This window comes from Choristoneura fumiferana, chromosome 4 (assembly GCF_025370935.1).
Source record: "Choristoneura fumiferana chromosome 4, NRCan_CFum_1, whole genome shotgun sequence".
Lineage (NCBI taxonomy): Eukaryota > Metazoa > Arthropoda > Insecta > Lepidoptera > Tortricidae > Choristoneura > Choristoneura fumiferana.
In genome coordinates, this window is record NC_133475.1 from 6,828,056 (window position 1) to 6,848,379 (window position 20,324).

Consider the following 20,324-nt stretch of genomic DNA (forward strand, 5'->3'; position numbering starts at 1 on the left):
TTTTTCTAAGGATTTCATATTGTGTACGGAAGCTTCCAAGTTTAGGTATGTTTTATACCTTTGGCTGCTATTTACTCTTAAACTACTAATAATTCTCAAGAAATCTAAATCTATAATTAAGCCACTATAATTTTCCTTGTAAATTTGATATATTTACTACCATTCTCAATTTTTTCATCCAACAGTTTATATTAAGAGGGGGGACGCTCAATTTGAATGTTTTTTTATCTTTAAAGTTAATATTTCGCAAACAGATAACTGAATCGAAAAATCTCACTGGAAACTCCCCAATAGTTTTAAAAGACCTATTTAACGATACCCCACACTATAGGGTTAGTCGAGGAAATAAAACCACCCCACTTTACGTGTACCTAACCTATTTTTTTTTGGTTTTTTTTGGTTTTATCACTTTGTCGGCGTGACTGATATGTATTTATATTCATGCCACAGCTTTCTAGTACTAACGGTCTCTGAGCTTAGCTGCAGACCGACAGACAGACGGACAGACATCACGAAACTATAAGGGTTCCTAGTTGACTACGGAACCCTAAAAATTGCATATATTGCCTCACATTTTTGAAAAATAAATTAAAAAATTTAGGGGTTGATTTAGCCCCGCTACTTACCAGCCAAGTCTGCAGATCCGTGTTGGGGTATAGGGGTAATAGGAGAGAGAGGATGGGACAAGTTTTCAGCTTGCCTCAAATACCTACCCAAACATTGGTGCCAGCTCTCGTACTAATTCTTTATACATTTCAAACTAAAGTTATGAAATTATTATTCGCAATTCATCCTGATTCTGATTAGGTACCTAACGTTATTCTTCATACGTCTTTTTCATACGTAATGGTTTCATAAAAAATATATTGCGAAGTGTATCATGTCAAAAAAAAACGCATTGTACATCTTTTTTTATTTACTTAATAAAAATCATATGAGACATTATCACATATTTCACTAGAAACATTAAAATATTTTATAAAATGTTATTAATAAATGAAATTTTCACAATAATAATATAATTAGGTACTTGCAAAATACGACACACTTGGGTATGTATCTGTCATTATACTGCCATACACTCATTAGTTCTCTTAAGAAATATTAAATAAAACCAGAAATATTTACTTAAATATCTATAATAACTAATTGAAATTTTAAAATATTCATTAATGAAATTCTGTGTGTAAGTTATCTACATGAAATAGGTACACACGTGTTTTACTTCAAATAACTACGCCAAACAAAAAAGTGAAGGCACACCATTTATTAGTGTTTTGTTTTGTCACAAATCAAAGACCCCTTCGAATAAAATTGCCAATATTAGTAACTAACCAAATCGAACAGCTAGAAGACTACGCACTACTTTTCACTGACTTTCCTTATATACTCGTAGCATTCAAAATCATCACACTCCATAATTAATTACCACGGAGGCTAAAAGACATGGGCTCTACAGGCGGAGGATGGGCCCGACTGGCTTTCGATCGCACAGTATAGGGACAAATGGCGTTAGGCCAAGATCCACTTCAGCGCGCTCAGCCAGTGCAGTAAGTAAATCATGGGTCACGTCTATCTTAACCAGCTGGCTTATAATGAAGCAACGAAACACCACACCTTCCGGCCAGAAATCGGAGTGCAGTAATAATTAACTGCTGGTGCTTGGCTGGCACTTGGAGTTGGAGGAATGAGCTAAAATTGTTAGCCCTGTTAGACTCAAGCGGGCTGATAAACAACTCGGACTCTTGTAGCAAGCCCTGAGCTGCCTTGCGGATGTGCTCGAAAATCTTGTCCAACCGAGATAGGTAGCTACAAGACGACGCTGCAGGAATGATCTCACGCGGATTGCTGAATACACGCTACTCGCACAAATGCATGTATATCTATTCACGAAATATGTTCTTGAAGTAAATAAATAACTTATGTAGACGGAACGTAGTTAAGCTCTGGGTGTAACCCGCACCCAGAACTCTGGTATCGTGGTGATGATGCCTTGTATCCGGCGCGCCGGTTTGATCAGCGGCCGGCCGTCGGCAGAGCTCACGTCGAAGGCTTGCATGAACGCCGCCAACACTTGGAACATGGTTTGCCGGGCGTAGGTCTCCCCGGCGCAGAGGCGACGACCTGTGACAATACGAATTTATCATCATCATCATGTGTGCAGTGCATCATTGTACTCCGAATGGAATGAATATTCATTCTACTCCATTTGTACCTATTAGTAGAAAATAGCTCAATATTATGCGCATTACAAGCACATTGCATTGCAGCCACATTTGAAGTTCGTATATTAATAATTGCTTTGTGATTTCAGATTGACTAATGAACTGCAAACGTTGATTTTGGGGTTTAATCGATCCAAGGTAAAAAAAGGTAGGCAGGTATAAAGTTTGGCTTGTTTTCGACTGGCTTTATAAACATGTAGGTTTAGGTACAGGCAGCCCTCATTGCAACAACCCGCTATTTGAGAAAGTAGGTTGGGTTTGTTTCTGCCGTACAATTGTGAGTTAAAACTTTCGACATTCAAACATAACATGCATACAGAAAGTATGCAAATTGGAGGTAAATTTAGATCCGAGCCAAGAACTTACATATTTACAGAAGAGCGTCTACCTAACTACGTACCATTTTTAATTTTATCTGCAAACATTGGGTATTGTTGTGTGATACAAACGGAACTAATAATAAAAAGGAAAGAAATTATGTCACTGTGTTCCTTCCACAATTGATGTCGTCACTTTTTTGCCTCTCCCGCTGTCAATGTAATTTATTGTCAAGAAGAAATTAATATCTAAGGCGTATTATAAAGTTAATGATTATATCATGGACAGGGATATTTTGAAATAATTCCGATCCGCATTAGCGATCCCTTCAAATAGCGAACCTACTGTGTTAAAAATAAAGTTGTGTTAAATACTTGTGATGTACCTATATACATATCATTTAATAATATTGTAAATCTGTTTGAAAAAAATATATACCTCTTTGAGTTTCTTGCCGGATTCTTCTCAACAGAGGTTTTTCCGAACCGGTGGTAGATTTTTTTTTGACATTCATAAGTGCTTGTTATAGCCTAAATTGAATAAAGATATTTTGACTTTGACTTGACTTTGAAATGTAAGAGCTAAGTTTTCCATGTTTTCAAAGGTTTTAGTAGGTTGCGGTAATCAGCAATGAAATCCTTTTAGCACCATCATCTCTGAAATAATCCTTTTTTGAACAATGAACTTCGGGACAGACGGAGTTGAGCTGAGAAAAAAGATATGGCCTTAAAGCCATATGCGCGGTCGTATGCCATTTCTTTTCCTTTAATTAATTTAATGGTGATGTCACACCATAAACCAAAAATATATACTCTTGAGAAGTGCCTACCCACTAAACAAAATTTTATCGACACAGCAGAGCTACTACGAAAGTCGAAACTCGAAGTTTGTGTCGTGCGGTCCCTGTGACACTTATACTATTTAATAAGAGAGCGAGAGGGACGGTACGATACGAACTTCGTGTTTCAAGTTTCGTAGTAGCCCCGCAGATGTGCGTTTCGACTGTAGGCAGTAACAACAACCAACAACAACATTCCACTCACAAGGTGTCATTTAACGGTTATGGGTTCGCCGTAAAAGCATATTAGTGAGCTGGCAATGGCATAATTTACCTGCTCCAAAAGGCAAGGACTTGTCGCTGGACAGGTTGATTTGGCCGTCGTCGATAAAACGCTCAGGCCTGAATACTTCTGGGTCGCCCCATATCTTTTTGTCCATGTGTAAGCTAGTTAAATTCACAGATACCAGAGAATTCTGGAAAATAAAAAGTATAATTCGTTAAAATCAATGAATCGACATTACCATGACCTAAGAATCTAAAATTTTCAACACGTGTACACATCGGGGTCAGTTTTTATGTTAAGAAAACACGCAAAATAGCTCTCGAAATGGGGAGAGATAAATACAAGCCGTTTGTTGTTTGAACTTACCATAAAGCGCATCAGAGATCTCATGGTCACGAGTTGAATGACCATAAAATCACCAAGACACATAAAGGTTTTATGAAACTGTACAGGTATAGTGAAGATTATATACTGGGTGAGGTTTTTAACAGGAGCAAATAATTAAAGCAGATCGTACTCGTCAAACTGAACGACATTAATTTAGCGAATTTTAAAAATAATGGAGCCTTTAGATGTTTCATTTATTCATACAAATCAATTAACGCCACCCAAGAGCCCAATTGACGGCGCCTGACAGGATACAAACATCAAAAATTATAGTTTACATTGCTTCTTAGAATAAATGTTAAAATGTAATAGAAATATAAAAAAATACTAATTATACTTTTAAAAGTCCCTGAACTTACTTTATGCCCTCAACACAGAACAGTAGTCGACATTAATATTCAACTCGAAAGATAAAAACATTTATTGTAAGTCACGTTTTCGTTCAACATCGTATAATAAAATTGACTTTTACCAGAGCAAAGTACAGTCAAGTGTAAAAATATGAAGTTTCAAAAATAAGGACCACACACTTATTCCGACGCAATAAGGCCGTATTGTAACATATTTTTGAGTCGTTCCAATAGATACTTATTTTTGCAAAAAGGACTCGTACGGATAACTTATATGTATGAAAATCGAACATCGCGATCACCTAAATACTTTAGCCTACACCAATTATTACTAGCATGTTGCCCGCGTAGAGTTCGTTTATCGCTATCCCGCGGGAACTATGCAATTTTCCGGGATAAAAACTATCCTATCTCCTTCCTTTATCCGTATAATCGAATTTCATTTAAATCGGTTCAGCGGTTCAGACGTAATGAGGTAACAAACAAACAAACAGACTTACATTTATAATATGAGTGGGACTTACCTCGGGGATATCATAGCCCTTTAGTTTGACAGGTGCAGTAGTCCGATGTGGTACTCCGAGGGGCACGAGGGTCTCAAAACGCATCATCTCTCGTAGACACGCTTCTGTGTACGGCATGCTGAAGAGAGAACAGGGTATGATCAGTACCTAGGAGACGAAATGAAATGTTCCGCCACGAGTGCCATATTTTCAAGTGTGGAACCCTACGAATAAATAATAAGTAGGCGGAGCTTAAAAACCGTGTTCTGCGCGTCATTCCGTGCATCACGCGCGCAAACCAAACCCTGTTTTGTTTCTGAATTTGAATTTTACCAATCAAGAAGCACTATTTGCAAACTCGAAAATCATTCGTATTTGAATCATAAGTCGTTTTGGTTTAAAGTATGGCCACATTTCGTGTGGATTTTTTACTGAATTACGCTTCCTGACTTAATTGTTTTTATTCGAAGGTAGAACCATCTAAGCGTAGAACCTAACTATAGTGCCCGGCCGAGTACAACTATGAAGTCGAATATCAAAAACCACTGAATAGATTATTATATTATAAAGCTGCGCGTCTACTGCATTCGGGATGTCCTAATTTTTGACAACGTATAATAAATCGAAAACCATTTGGAGAAATAGGCTTTGTGAAGCGTTTTCAGAAATCAGATTCCAAAAATGTGATAAACTGAATTAAATAAACAAAATGTAAGTAATGACCTTCATTTGACCCCTGCAGTGTCCCGTCACAAAGGCAGTTATAAAGCAGGTCTACACTCTAAAGCAAATTGACAGTTTGAAATGTTGCTGTCCTGCTTATAATAGCAAAGAGTGACAAAGATAGAACTTTAATCACATGATGCGCAACCGGCTTTAAACAGTTGTCATTTATCGTAAAGTCCGAAATGTATACGAGTATTTCCAATGTATTTTTACAAATTAAATTATTAAATCTATTTACTATCACACCATTAAACAAACACAGGAATAATCGAAGCTAAAAGAAGAGAAATAAATAAAACTATATGTCATGGTTAATTTAGGACCCTAAGCCGTGCTTGTATTTATTGACAAATTGTAATGCCACAGATTATCTTATGTACGACCTGAATGTTTGTAGGCAATGGAACGTGGTTGTCTCACTGTGACGTCATCCAGCGTATTTCGTAAACAAATTATAAAAAAATAAATATTCACCCAAATTCAAAATCGATGAAAATAATATCTTAAAATACCCTATTCTTTCCAAAAATAAAATAAAAACTATAGGTTTTTTTTTTGTGCATCCCAAGCGTAATTCGTCCGCTCGATTCCGATGAAGTGGACGCGCAGCTTTAAACATAGCTAAAACCACAGAAAGAAAACTAGCTTTCATTTAAAAAAAAACGCATTGAAATTGATCAATCTTTATGTCTATCCCGTGGGAACTATGCAATTTTCCGGGATAAAAACTATCCTATGTACTAACTATATCCATACAAATTGCATTGCATATTGATCGTTTCAGTGACATCATCGTAAAATTCAGACAAACAGACAGACACACTAACTTTCGAATTTCTTATATGTATTTGCAAGGAACGACTTTATAAAGGAAGAAGAATTTTAAAAAGAAGGATTTTAAACTACTAATAATTCTCAAGAAAACTTAACTGTTATATAAGTAGTTTTCCCTGTAATTTTGATATACTTGCTACCATCCTGATTTATTTTTTATTTTTTCACCCTCCGGTTTAGATTTTAGAGGGGGGGAGGACGCTCTATTATAATGAAAATTTGCAATTTAAAGTTGAATGTTTTCCAAACAAATCACTGAATCGAAAAATCCTATCCAACGATACCCCACACTACAAGGTCGGATGAGAAAAAAAAATCACCCCCTCTTTACGTCTATGGGAGGTACTCTAAAAAAAATTTTTTTTAATTTTTTATTGTACCATTTTGTCCGCATAGCTTACATACCTATATATTCGTGCAGAATTACAGATTTCTAGCATTGATAGTCCCTGAGCAAAGCCGCGGACGGACAAACAGACAGACAGACATGACGAAATTATAAGGGTTCCTCCGATTTTGCCATTTCGGCTACGGAACCGTAAAAATGGGAACATCATCTAAGGACTCGAAAATATGACATGAAATACTTTGTTAGTTTTGCGTATTTTTTTGCAATTTTCTTAAAAGTAAGATAAAACACAGATCAATCCAGCCAGATTCTACCAAGAACGAGTTCTAAGTATTTAAGTTATTTAACAGGATTATGGAATTAGTGACTAAATTTCGAAAAAATAGGACGAAAGTCGGAAACAATCATGTGTCGTCTATTATTTTTTGGTCAATATTGAGACTGAGACGTCAATTTTAAGTGTAGTACGAGTAGGTATTAATTTACATTATATATATTACTTGTTCATTTCGTTTGCACTTCCGCATTTGTTGACCTTGCTTTGTGAGAAAACGAGTCTCCTTGGCCTCGGTCTACAGGTAGACAAATGCAAAACTGGTAGAGACAGTATAGTAACACTCGTAGTAGGTAGATACCGGATGAAAAAAAAAACAATAATTTTTATGTTAGTTATAATTTGATAATAACAGAGAAAATCCTCTAAGTACTTATTTCCACTCTTTATCGTACTTAGCCTATTTCTGTATAAATATTGGTATTTGGATAATCTCTGGAACTAAAAATCCGATTTATAAAAATATTTACTAACAGGAAGCTGCAGTATTTCTAATTAGCATAGATAGCATAAATTGCAAAGTTCCCGCGGGGCAAAGACGAAATTGTTATTATTCTTTCACGCTTAAATTGCGGGATGGGTTTGGATGAAATTTAGTATGTATACTAAATAGCTGGATCGGAGGAATTATACATAACTAGGTAAATTTGATTATTGTATTATCCCACGGAACAGGGATAAAATTCAAAAATCTCTACCGTTATTTCTAAAGATTTTGTATTAATTATCACATGAATGTAATATTTATAAATTAAATTAAACTATCAGGTGAGATAGGGATCAATCACGGTCAGTTATACCTACGTAAAAAAAGAAAGAAAAAACACTGTTATTGCGTGCCCTTACATGGCGTCAGGACCGACCTAATTATATTTAACATCTCAATCTGCCAAGAGTGTAGTCAGCGGTATCCTCAATTTTTGAAAAAAAAAATAGTTTTTCTTATACGAATATACAATTTTACTTGCAAATGTGATGAAAAACATTGTATGTCTCACGGGCGGTACTAGAATTACGAACATCGACTCATTAAAGCCCTCAGTTTTCGACTTAGGGCTTCTAATAGACTCTCGTTCGTAATTCCTTGTAGTATTACAACGTAATTATGAAGACAATACATTTTTCTTGGAAACGGCTGTGAGCAATTAGTGACCTCTCGGAATTTCAATCCCACCGCCATCTAATACGTCACGCGAGCAAAGCCACGGGCTTAGGCTATTATTCTACAAAGTGCGTTCCGAATCTTGGGCCGTCAAAATTATAAACCACAATGCGGAGATTTTTTTTACTTGATTGCCAGAGATGACGCAGTGCATTCCATCACCGTCAGTTACAAATAGAAGGTTCTTAATCTTGATGTACTCTCAACAATTTGACCGCTCATCGCGGTCGTTGACCGTTGGTGCATTTTTGTGAGCCATGTCGAATTTTTATTGAAGCTGGTGCTTAGATACAGTTGGTAGTACATTCAGCATCAATAATAGCTGCACTTTTTGTAGTTCAACGTTGTACAGCCACGTGCTCAGGGTAAAAAACTCGTGTACAGTATAAGCGAATTTTGGCATAATTGTAGGGAATGATGTTTTAAACCACATACTAAAAGTACTGATGGGTGGGGGTCCGATCCGGGATCCGTTAGGATAGAGGGGGAGGGGGTGTAAAGGTCCCAATTTTTAGTTTTTCGTAAATAACTCGTAAACGCTGCCCCCCAGCAAAAAATGTTCTAAGACACATGTAATCTTCATAAAATTTTCTACAAAAAATATTCTATATTTTTTTCTCTGAAATCAATATTTCTTTAAGTATGGCGATGGATGGATGTTTGTTACTCTTTCACGCATAAACTACAGAACGGATTTGCATAAAATTTGCCATACGGGTTTAACTTTTCCTATGAAAAGGTTCCATGGTGGCTCATGAATTAGAGTCCTTGACCGTACCTACAATTCGGTAATTAACCTAACCAACTTTATAAAGTAACAACAAAAAAGAAAAGTTAAAAACCGACATTGTCATTTCAAAGTTGAATATCTCAAAAACAGCTGAATCGATTTAAATGAAACGCAGCTAAGAACTACCTACCACAAGGAAACTCGCAACGTTAAAACCGCATCGTAATCGGTTCATTTATTTGAGAGTTGCGATGCCACTGACAGTCAGAGACAGACATTGGCGTAAACTTATACGAGTAACTTACTTGCTGTTGTCCGCGACTCCGTCCGCGTAGAATTCATTTATTTTCCGAGATAAAAACTACTCGATGTCCTTCCCCGGGACTCAAACCATGTGTATACTGAATTTCATCTAAATCGGTACAGTGGTTCAGACATGAAAAGGTAACAAACAAACTTTAATAGTGGGATAGCGGGATGGGATAACGATTTGCGCCGGGGGGTTAAAAATATACTTTAGAATTACTTTTTTCTGTCGTCTAGATTCGGCATGCGGTCCCGGCCGACGACGCGGTCGATCTCCTCGTGGATCTTGACCTGGATCTCCGGGTGCAGCAGCATCTGTTCTATCAGCAGGGTGAGGGTGGCTTCAGTGGCCGACGCACTTGGGAACATGTAGTCCACGCATGTTAGCACCAGCTGGTCCACTGAAGACAGAATCTTATCTTGCTAATCCTTCCTACTAATATTAAGGTACTGTTACACATGCTATAGTTACTAGCACGAAAGCTGCAACTATTGAGCAATGCTACTTACTAGTGTGTGTGTGTTGAACACGTGCTACTATTAAGCATGTTTTTAGTGGCATACAGGTGCTGCAGGTTCTAGCATGTGTACCTTTACCTATACGAGTATTATGCGAGTGTGTATGTTTGTTACTCTTTCACGCTAAAACGGCTGGACGGATTTGGATGAAAATTAGTATGTAGATAGCTGGACATCTGGAATAACACACACGCTACTTTTTATCCCAATATTCCCACGGGAACGGGGTAAAATCTCGAAATCTCAAATGCTAAGCTGAGTCATGAAATCGCCACAGTTGTTTTACGAGTAGTGCAACGTTAATGAAGTCTACGATGTATATAATTTCCGATAATTCCCGTGGGAATCCCCGTATTCCCGTAGAATCCCGGAACTTCAATTCAATTACCAGATCTAATGATCTACGCGTGCAAAGCCACGGGTAAAGTGTAGCAAGAGATAAATAACAAAGAAATAAATCAACAACTTAATAATTGGCACATTTATACCAATTGACCCAGTCCATAAATAAGTAAAACTTGCGCATAAATATGTAGATAAGCGTATTTGTAAAGATACACAGTTAATAGTATATGAATACTAGCGACTCATCCTGCGGCTTCGCACGGGTACACTACAAGAATAGTTTTTTTTTTAATCAATTGCACGTACGACTTAGCTGATGTAGGTAGGTAGGTAAGTACCTGAAAATGTAGTACGTCCGTTGGTTCGGATTTCCTCCTTCATTTTCTTGATATACACGTCAAGGAAATGCCGGTCGTAGGAATCATCGTGTGTGGCTAAAGCCTGTTCGATGAATTTCTACAATAAACAACAAAACAACACCAAATTTACACTGTGCGATGTTCTTCTTCAGAATATTTTATCTTGCGTATCGAATATGTATAATACTCTCTCTCTCTCTCTCTCTCTCTGTATCTCTTATCAACATAATAGTTTTATTTATTTTAAATTTACTACCGTACCTGGCCCAAAGAAGCTTAAAAATAGCTTATGATATAATAATATAGGTAGAGTCATTCACGATGACGCGTGCCGTGGTTCTTATTACAATGTTATTAATGGCTAATTTTAACAAAATCACGCGTCTTCGTGGATGGCACTAGGTATACTTACTACATATAAATATCAGTTTGCTATAAATAAACGTGACTGTGAAACACATATTTTTAGTCTTTGTAGTAAATGGTAATGTCTGTTTTTAAGTAAAAAATAAGCGCTTGCCATTTATAGTTTTGTGTACCAGTTTTTAATAATTATAAGAAAAAAACCTGTCACTACTGTACCGTTTTTGTCAAACTTAAAATCTAAAATTGGAAAAAAGTGGCTCCGAAGCTGTAACGTTTCGTGTGCTCTGCCTACCCTATTTGGGAATACAGGCGTGATGTTTGTGTATGCGTAGGGGAGGGGGGCCCAAAGCGAGCATACTGCTCAAAGAGAGCACTGGCGCTCACCTTGAAAATATAAGGACAATGGCGATATCCACCCCGCCCCGGTCCACCTGCCGCAGTCGCCCACCACCGCCTGTTAGCGACCGTGCGCGTGTAGTGTCAAAAATTACGATTTGATCAGTCCAGATATCAAAAATACGAGGTATGTATCGAGTGTTTTGCGGATTTGTGAGGACGTTGTTGAAAAACGTTAATTGTAATATGTATTGACAGTTATTTAGCTTTGTTTTGGTAAAATGTTCTTGAATGTGCGCGAAATATTTTAAGTTTAGGTTCGAGTACAATGTGGATTTGGTCGAAAAGGCAAAGCGGGCAGGGCAAAGTGCCCACATACCGTTAGGCATATTTAAGCGATTTATTTGTTTTTGTGTTATTTAAACGCTTAGCTTGCTTTTTTTCATTGCTTAATTGTTTTAGATGGTCAATAATTACAAAAGAAAAACTGAAAAAGGTGCTTGGGATGAAGAGTCAATGTCAAAAGCAATGGCGGAAAGCAATGTTTTGTAAGAAGTACCATTTTTTGTTAAATTTGTTATGTTTTGAGTGTGATTAAAGTCAACATCAAATCACTGGAGTTTTATTGATCGACGTAGTTTTTGTCCTTATCTCCAAATAAATATTTTATAGTTATTGCATAAATGAAGGGTGCTCATTTTGCCCCCTTTGTGCTCGCTTTGCCCAAAAGCGGTGCCCGCTTTAGGCTCCGCCTCGGGCAAAGCGAGCAAAAGTAAAGTTTTCGTAATTTGTTATTTTTATTAGTTTTTCTAAACTTTGCAGAATATTGAAGTATGTGTAATTAAACTACGATAAATTCAGCTTTAAATAGCATTTAAAGTTAAGTGATACTGATATTTTCTTCATACTTTTTTCTCAGTTCCTCTAATGGTGCTCACTTTGGGCCCCCCTCCCCTATAGTAAAAAAAAATACGACACATTTACACAATGTTTTTACAAAAAAAACAAGTTTCAAAGTTCGAGTTCAAGCACTCAATTTACATATTCATCATCATCATCATCATCCCAGCCTATATACGTCCCACTGCAGGGCACAGGCCTCCACTCAGAATGAGAGGGCTTGGGCAGTAGTTCCCACGCGGGCCCAGTGCGGATTTACATATTAAGAATTTGAAAAATAAAATGATTAAATCACTAATTTAGACACATACCGTGAAAAAGTCCAGCAAAAACTGATTCCCTGTGGTCAAATCTTTGTAGCCGCTCCATTTAGGAAAAACATCTTTCAACCACGGCGTAAGGGTTATAGCTCCTCCTAGGTCATTGGATCCCCTTTGGAACTTCAGGGTGCCCCTAGCAAGGGCCCAGAGGGCGTGGTAGTCCGACCGGGGGACCGTCATCCCTCCGAAAACGTGGAGGATCCCATTGATGAACGGCACAGCGAAGAAATGCGGCAGGTAAATGAGGTCGCCTTTCACAAGTTGCTGAAATAGGAAAAGAAAAATATGAAAATGGATAAACGTGAAAAGGAAATACGCGATTAATTGTCAACTAAAGGTCTCTACTCACTACACCGTATCCATGACCGTAAAGGAACGAGTCAGGAACGGAATGTCAAGCGCATACATGACACGCAACGGCGACGGTTTTTTCTTTTTTATAATTTATACGGAAGTACGGAAGTCCATCATCATCATCATCATCTATTCTCTCCTCTCCGCTCTCGTCGACATATACAAGAAATAGAATAAAAGTTCACAATAAGAGTAGCTTAGGAAGCGAACTAAAACCGAACACGGGTTTATCTGAAACGGTTGGTTAGGCACCTACGTACTAGTGGGCATATAAGTAGTGTCTAACTATTTTTGACTGAAATCTTGCTATTACGATCATGGTATGATACGGGGTAATGCGTAGAGACCTTAAGGGGCTGTTTCAACATCTATTGATTAGTGTTAACTGACGGTTAAATGTGATGCCGTCTCCGTATATTCGAACAAAACAAATAGAGACGGCATCACATTTAATCGTCAGTTAACACTAATCAATGGATGGTGAAACAGCCCCTAAGTATCGTATTCAATCAGGCTTTACTTTGCGGAAATTCATAAACTCGTACCTAATGCTGATTGTTTGATGAAGCGTTATCGTGCGTATCGAATTAAAATTATCTCTACATGGGATAGTTAACTAAAGGGACCATTTTATATGTAAGGAAACGAATGTAAGTGTAGCTCTTTGATTGGTTCAATTGGAAAGTAGGAACATAAAATAAGCGTGGGAAACAAATATTTTGACTACGTGATTGACTTTAGAGTGTTTTGTACAGCCAGCAGCGCAGCAGGTGGATGAGGTTACGGTGCTGAACAAGATCTACACACGACTCTACTGCCAAGGCAATAAGAGACTGTGTGGATCATTTTGACCACTACAACTGCTCATTTACTTCTGCTGATGACTGTACAAAAAGTCCCGGGTAGCTTTATCACTCCTCCTCCTCCTCTAGACGTAGAGAATTTATTTTGCGCATTGTTTAAAACGGTTGGCGTCAATGTATGTAAGAAAACAAATAACTTATGATTTTAAAAGTTGAGAAGTGCAACTCAATATGTCTTTAAAACATACCTAATTGTTTAAAAAACAAAAACTTACATAATAGTGTGTTTTCGAACGTGCCAAAAAACGTGATCTTTTTAACCGACTTCAAAAAAGGAGGAGGTTATCAATTCGGTTGTATTTTTTTTATGTTTGTTACTTCAGAACTCTGTCATTTATGATCCGATTTGAACATTTTATTAATGTCTAGGAATGTCTTCAATTAGGTTCCATAAGCACCAAATCAGGATCTGATGATTGGATCTTAAGGAAATCGGGGGAACTCTTCAAATGTTGTAGGGACACCTATAGTAAATTGGATATATTTATTAGTAACTCGTGCATTTGCTCTTGAAAATTATCATTTGGTGAAGTAGAGCTGATGATGAAGACCACAGTTGACCCCGATGGTTACTTTTCAGAAACAAGAATTTCACTGGTTGAATTCAATTATTTTAACACAGTTGCTAAGCAATTTATGCTCCTCGTAATGCATATGGAAAAACGGGTGGTGAGGTGAAACACCAGGACTCCTCAATAATGAACGTCTCCGCATCAGAAAAAAGCAATCTTTTGTAAAAGGTGACGAACAGTTGGTTTTAAACTATTGTATCTTAGATTATTTACACTAAAAAGCGTGACCCAAAAAAATTATAACAAAAAATTGAACCGACTACAAAAAATATCAAAATAATTTTCTACCAGTCTGAAGTCGGTCGGTGCCTCAGCACGAGCCAGCAGGAGTGATTTAAGTACTTATATCGTACTTAGGTGAGGTATGACTATAGGTTCACTCATGCTGGCTCGTGCTGAGGCACCGACCGATTTCAGAGTGGTAAAAAACTATTTTCATGTTTTTTGTCGTCTGTTCAATTTTTGTTATATTTTTTTTTATCACTAAGTATTATTATACATTCCTTTGTTGCCGCGTGATAAACTTTTTGTTTTAATGGACTTAATTACTTTTACACAGGGTTGTAGGTCATGAAATGACGGTTATCAATCGCGTGTGCCCCTGACACGTGGAAATTATCTTTTGTTTTAATTTCACGTCATCGTTTCGCATAACAATTAGCATAAATTGAACGGTTTTCTTAATTTTATTTTGGGATGTTTACGTCCTTGATCTTTAGTCTTAAGGCAGCGATGTGTGCAGATTTAAAATCATAAAACAGAATCTCATTACCGGTAACGGTTCTCGCAGACGATTCCGCATTTGCATCTAATTATAAATAAACTAGCTGTTGCCCGCGACTCCGTCCGCGTAGAAGTATGAAAAATAGTTTACGTCATATTCTCAGACCTACCAATTATACACAAAAAAACATAAAAATCGGACAAGCCGTTTCGGAGGAGTTTGGTCACTGTGTCCCGAGGATTTTATATACGAGTATTTTACTAAAAACTGGAATTCAAAACCAAAAAATCTACGACAGATATGTCACTGTTAAATCTCTCAATGTCACTTCTGCAACTGTCAAATAAACTTTTCAGGTTTCGCCAACCTTTTTTAACAGTGATCACAAAATTCTATATTGCTCTCGTATCTGACATTTTTTAATGCGCAAGTTGTCTCCGCGTGGTTTCTGGAATTTTGCTATCAAGTTGCAAAAACTACAATCACCGTACAACGTGAAGAAGAAGAATATATTTATCTTTAATTTAACTGACATTGGCTTAAGCCTTAAGGCGCCATTGAGAGGAATAATAATAACCTTTTTTAATATGATTCCTTGTTTTGTTATTAAATAAGGATTTTGTGAAAAAACATATATTTAAGTACTAACTTTTCAACTCTCAACTAACATTGAGACAATTTTATTCTAAGGAACATAAACAGGATAAGGTTGCGTTGTTCTACCACAGTGTAGTCCTGATTATTTTATTCCGTTTTTTCGTATTTGTTGTTATGGACGCAACAGAATACATTATCTGTGAAAATTTGGTCATGGTTTATGTTATGAGATACAGTACAGCCTAATAACAGACGGACAACTGAGTCTTACTTAGTAATAGGCCTTATATTAAAATCACAGGAAAGTAATTTGAAAAAGTTAAATGAAATATTTTTTAACAGTTTTAACCACCATATTTAGCCACCATAAACCCCATAAAACGCGCTACACACTATTACTCTGCAGTTTTGTTGATAAGCTAAATGTATGTAAAAAATGAAATCAAATATTAGTTTGATTTTATCTTAATTGTAAATTATTGCACCAAATGTTATGAATACCTGAAGAAATACAAGCGCAATACCAGTTTTTTAACCAAAAATTACGAAATAATTAAGTTTTTATTCAGGAAGTTGGGAAGTATTACATCATATATCATCAACCTTACGTTCTTTATTGTAAGTTAGGAGGGTAGCCCCGAAAGCTGTGAAAAAATCAAACGTCTAATTCAAGGCAATCAAAAGCTACAGTCATTAAAAAGGTGTTTCCATACAAATCGAATTAACAGAAAAAGTTATAGGGTAAGTACCCTTGAAGTCCGGCTTTCCAAGAAACTTTGAATTTTGCATAAAGGTAGCTCTTATAGCACAACAAATAAGAAAAATATGATAATCAGCATTTTTCATGTCTGGCTGTCCCCACATTGCGTTACATTTTGCTTATGAGCATAGAAGGCTCTACCAACACTGCATCATCCCCTCTGCTAACATCCCCCCGCCGGTAAATTTTTCAACAACGCTTGAACAAATATCTATTTATTTCTTATAAGTGCCCAAATGCCAAGTTTCATAAAGAACCATCGATTTATCTTCGACAATGACGATCTTCCATATAAATTTTCATCCCCAATTTCATCCACTGACAGGAAGAATTTAAAAAAACGCGCGAACAAATATATACTTACTTATTTATCTCTTATCACGAGCCGAAATGGCAAGTTTAATAAAGATTAATTGATTTATCTTCGATACTTAATGACGACCTCCCATATAAACTTTCATCCCCTATTTCATCCCCTCACAGGTCGAATTTTCAAAAAAGCTTAAACAAATATCGACTTATTTATTATTAAGTACCTAAATGCCAAGTTTCATAGTTTTATTTACGACAGCGACGAACTTCCACCATATAAACTTTCATCCCCTATTTCAACCCCTTAAAGCCTCTTTTTCGCAATAAAAGATAGCCTATGTTCTTTCCCAAGGTCTATTCTATCTCTGTACCAAATTTCATCCAAATCGGTTTACCGGTTTAGGCGTGAAAGCGTAACAGACAGACAGACAGACAGTTACTTTCGCATTTATAATATTAGCGTTATGGGCACTTTACTTTTGCACCGGGAATGACAAGGAGCGAGTTATTTGACTAAGTTATTTCTGTAATAATTGCTTATCTTCTATCTACTCGTATCTTTATATTTATACGAGCGAAGCCGCGGGCAAAAGCTAGTATATATATAAAACAAGAAACTGACTGACTGACTGACTTATAGATCAACGCACAGCCCAAACCACTGGGCCTAAAAACCTGAAATTTGGAATATATCTTCCTTAATTGGTGTAGACACGCACTAAGAAAGGATTTTTCGAAATTCCCACGGGATAGGGAATAAATGGGATTTATATTTTCATTTCAAAATGGTCCTATTTCCGTAACTATGACGTTGTTCATTCATTGTAAAACTTGAACCAGTTAATGCACCTATATTTTACGTTTGTTCGAATTTGTTTGTTTGTTTGTTGTTTGTTAGCCTTTCGGTAGATAATATATTTGGATCAATGTCACCGAAAACGAAATATTAATAACACTACTAGAAGAACAGAATTCCCTGTCCCCGTTCATTCAGTGTGTGTGTGTTCCCGTTCATTCACTGGATTTAGGTCATTTTGGATTCCAGTATTATTATTAGTACACTGGATTAAAAGGTAGTGTTTGTTAACAAATTACATTAAACTATGTATGAATAGCAGTAACACGTTAGAAGTATAGTACCCAACTTTCCTTCTTCGTTAGTGTTGCTCCATGGAAAAAATTTACAACATACGTACGTCCACTTTATATCGTCGCCATTTAAAAAGTGTTGCATAAGAGTCGAAGCAAATTTACCAGAACCAAGCAAGTAAAGGAGCCAATCGAAAAAAATACGAGGCGTGTTAGAAACGTACAAAAACCTTTATTATTTCAAAAATGTGCGTTTTGTTCATTCACTAGCCGTTCTTTCACTGGTTCTCTTACCCTACGTAGCTCGTATATAAATGTAGGTATTCATTACCGACGAATGATGTAAATAACACTGAGTGCTAATTATTTTTACTACCTACCAAGAAAATTATAATATCTAAGTACCTATTAAGATTACGACCTAGACGTAGACCTCCGACATTAAATGATTTTAAATACTTCCGATTATACGACTAATTCACTACAAATAAACATAGTCGTCGCCGTCGCAGCTTAGCGTTGTTTTGCGAGTCTGACTGAGGTGCTACTACGAAACTCGAAAATCGAAGTTCGTATCGCACCGTCCTTTTCACTCGCGTATTAAATGACATAAGCGTCAGCGGGATGGCAACATTTCTTCGTACTAATAATACTAATATTATAAATGCGAAAGTGTGCGTGTGTTTGTATGTCTGTATGTTTGTTCGTCTTTCACGTCGAAACGGAGCAACGGATCGACGTGATTTTTGGCATAAAGATAGTTTATGGGCCAGAGAGTGACATACCTATAGGCTACTTTATATCCCGGAAAAATGTGATAGGTACGAACGGTATGATACGGACTTAAATTTTCGAACTTCATATGTGAATCACGCACAGAACTAGACATTTCCTATAACTGACTTTGTACTATACAAATTGCAAATATAATTAGGTACCTACACGTATATTAAGCAATTGGTAATTTTGCTTAATAAAGTAGTTCATGTGCGGAACCGTGATTTTGTAATTATTCGTTATAATTACCGTTTTCATACATAGAGTTTAGGTAACAAGTTTACTGAACAGCGGCTTTTATATACTTAATTAATATTAGTTGTAACATGTATGACTCTACAAAGCAAGTAATTATCTTGTTTTTGTAACGTGACCATTAGGTGTGTAAATAATTAATATTACGTAATACCTAATTAATATTATTATGTTGCTTCACAATGGCAACAAGAATATTTTTCACTAAGCATCTATCTAAAAAATAACAATATTTATAATAATATTTCGTGAATGTTTTGGATTCTAACCTCAACTTAAGTACTTAGGTACTTACCTACCGACTACCAAATATCTTATCTTTTTCTTTGAATTGCATTTTCACATCATTTAAAACCATGGCTGGGCTCAGGCCTCTTCTGAGAATGAGAGATTAAAATACTTAATAATAATAATAAAAAATACTGCCATATAAAACATTAGTTACCTACTGTTATTTAATAACCCCCAACTGTTTGAAACTTAAAACATAATGCAATTTTTCTAGATTTCCGGTCAAGTCCATTTAATAGTAGATTGTTCAACAAGGGACTAAAACAAGCCATAACTACACGATATAGTTCGAGTGGCATTATAGTTGTATAGTTTAGCGTTCAACACTATACTTACTTTTCACTTTGAATGCGAGGGAAAAAAAAACAAAGTTTTGCTCAAAATTACAATAAGTATTACTTTTTCAAAAGGTACACTCGACTAATGGACAGGCCATCTATTCAAGTTTCAAAAATGGAAAACATGAAACATGAATGAAAAATTGGAATGGAAAAAAAAAGAAAACAAATAAATGCCCGAAAAAAAACGCCGACAAAAAACCGCCGCCAAAAAAGACAACTAAAAAGTAAAAAAAAATTATGCACTACCTAGCTGTTGCCCGCGACTTCATCTGCGAAGAATTCGTTTATCCTATCCCTCGGGGACTATGCTGATTTCCCGCAAAATTAGCCTAAGTTAATTTAGTATAAGTACCTAGTAATATTTTTTTATCTAAGCGTCGTCGGAGTCGGGGGACCGCTAAGGTTAACAGGGAACTAAAGTACACAGGTTGTATTTTTTAGGGTTCCGGAGCCAAAATGGCAAAAACGGAACCCTTATAGTTTCGCCATGTCTGTCTGTCTGTCTGTCTGTGTGTCTGTCTGTCTGTCCGTCCGTCCGCGGCTTTGCTGAGGGACTATCAATGCTAGAAAGCTGTAATTTTGCACGGATATATAAAAAAAAATATTTTTTTAGGGTACCTCCCATAGACGTAAAGTGGGGGTAATTTTTTTTGCTAATACGATTTTTCCATTCAGTTATTTGTTTGCAAAATATTCAGCTTTAAAGTGCAAATTTTCATTAAAATCGAGCGTCTCCCTCCTCCCCCTAAAATCTAAACCGTAGAATGAAAAAATTTGAAAAAAATCAGGACGGTAGTAAATATATCAAACTTACAAGGAAAACTATAACGGTTAAGTTTTCTTGAGAATTATTAGTAATTTAAGAGCAAATAGAAGCCTAGGTATAAAATATACCTAAACTTGGAATATTCCGTACAAAATACGAAATCCTTGGAAAAATATTACTTAATGTTTTC

General features: G+C 36.4%; 1 protein-coding gene across 1 annotated transcript in view; it reads right to left on the bottom strand.

Annotated features, from left to right (window-relative positions):
• Nucleotides 1-690: 690 nt before the first annotated feature.
• The window catches only part of LOC141427374 (probable cytochrome P450 304a1), a 102,519-nt gene continuing 82,885 nt past the window's right edge, over nucleotides 691-20,324 (bottom strand). Inside the window, exons 4-9 of the mRNA XM_074086721.1 lie at nucleotides 12,425-12,697; nucleotides 10,491-10,608; nucleotides 9,509-9,689; nucleotides 4,869-4,986; nucleotides 3,656-3,797; nucleotides 691-2,124 (exon numbers count right to left, since the gene is read on the bottom strand). Coding sequence (XP_073942822.1) covers nucleotides 1,940-2,124; nucleotides 3,656-3,797; nucleotides 4,869-4,986; nucleotides 9,509-9,689; nucleotides 10,491-10,608; nucleotides 12,425-12,697 — 1,017 coding nt within the window. The 3' untranslated portion in view covers nucleotides 691-1,939. The remainder of the gene's footprint in view (nucleotides 2,125-3,655; nucleotides 3,798-4,868; nucleotides 4,987-9,508; nucleotides 9,690-10,490; nucleotides 10,609-12,424; nucleotides 12,698-20,324) is intronic.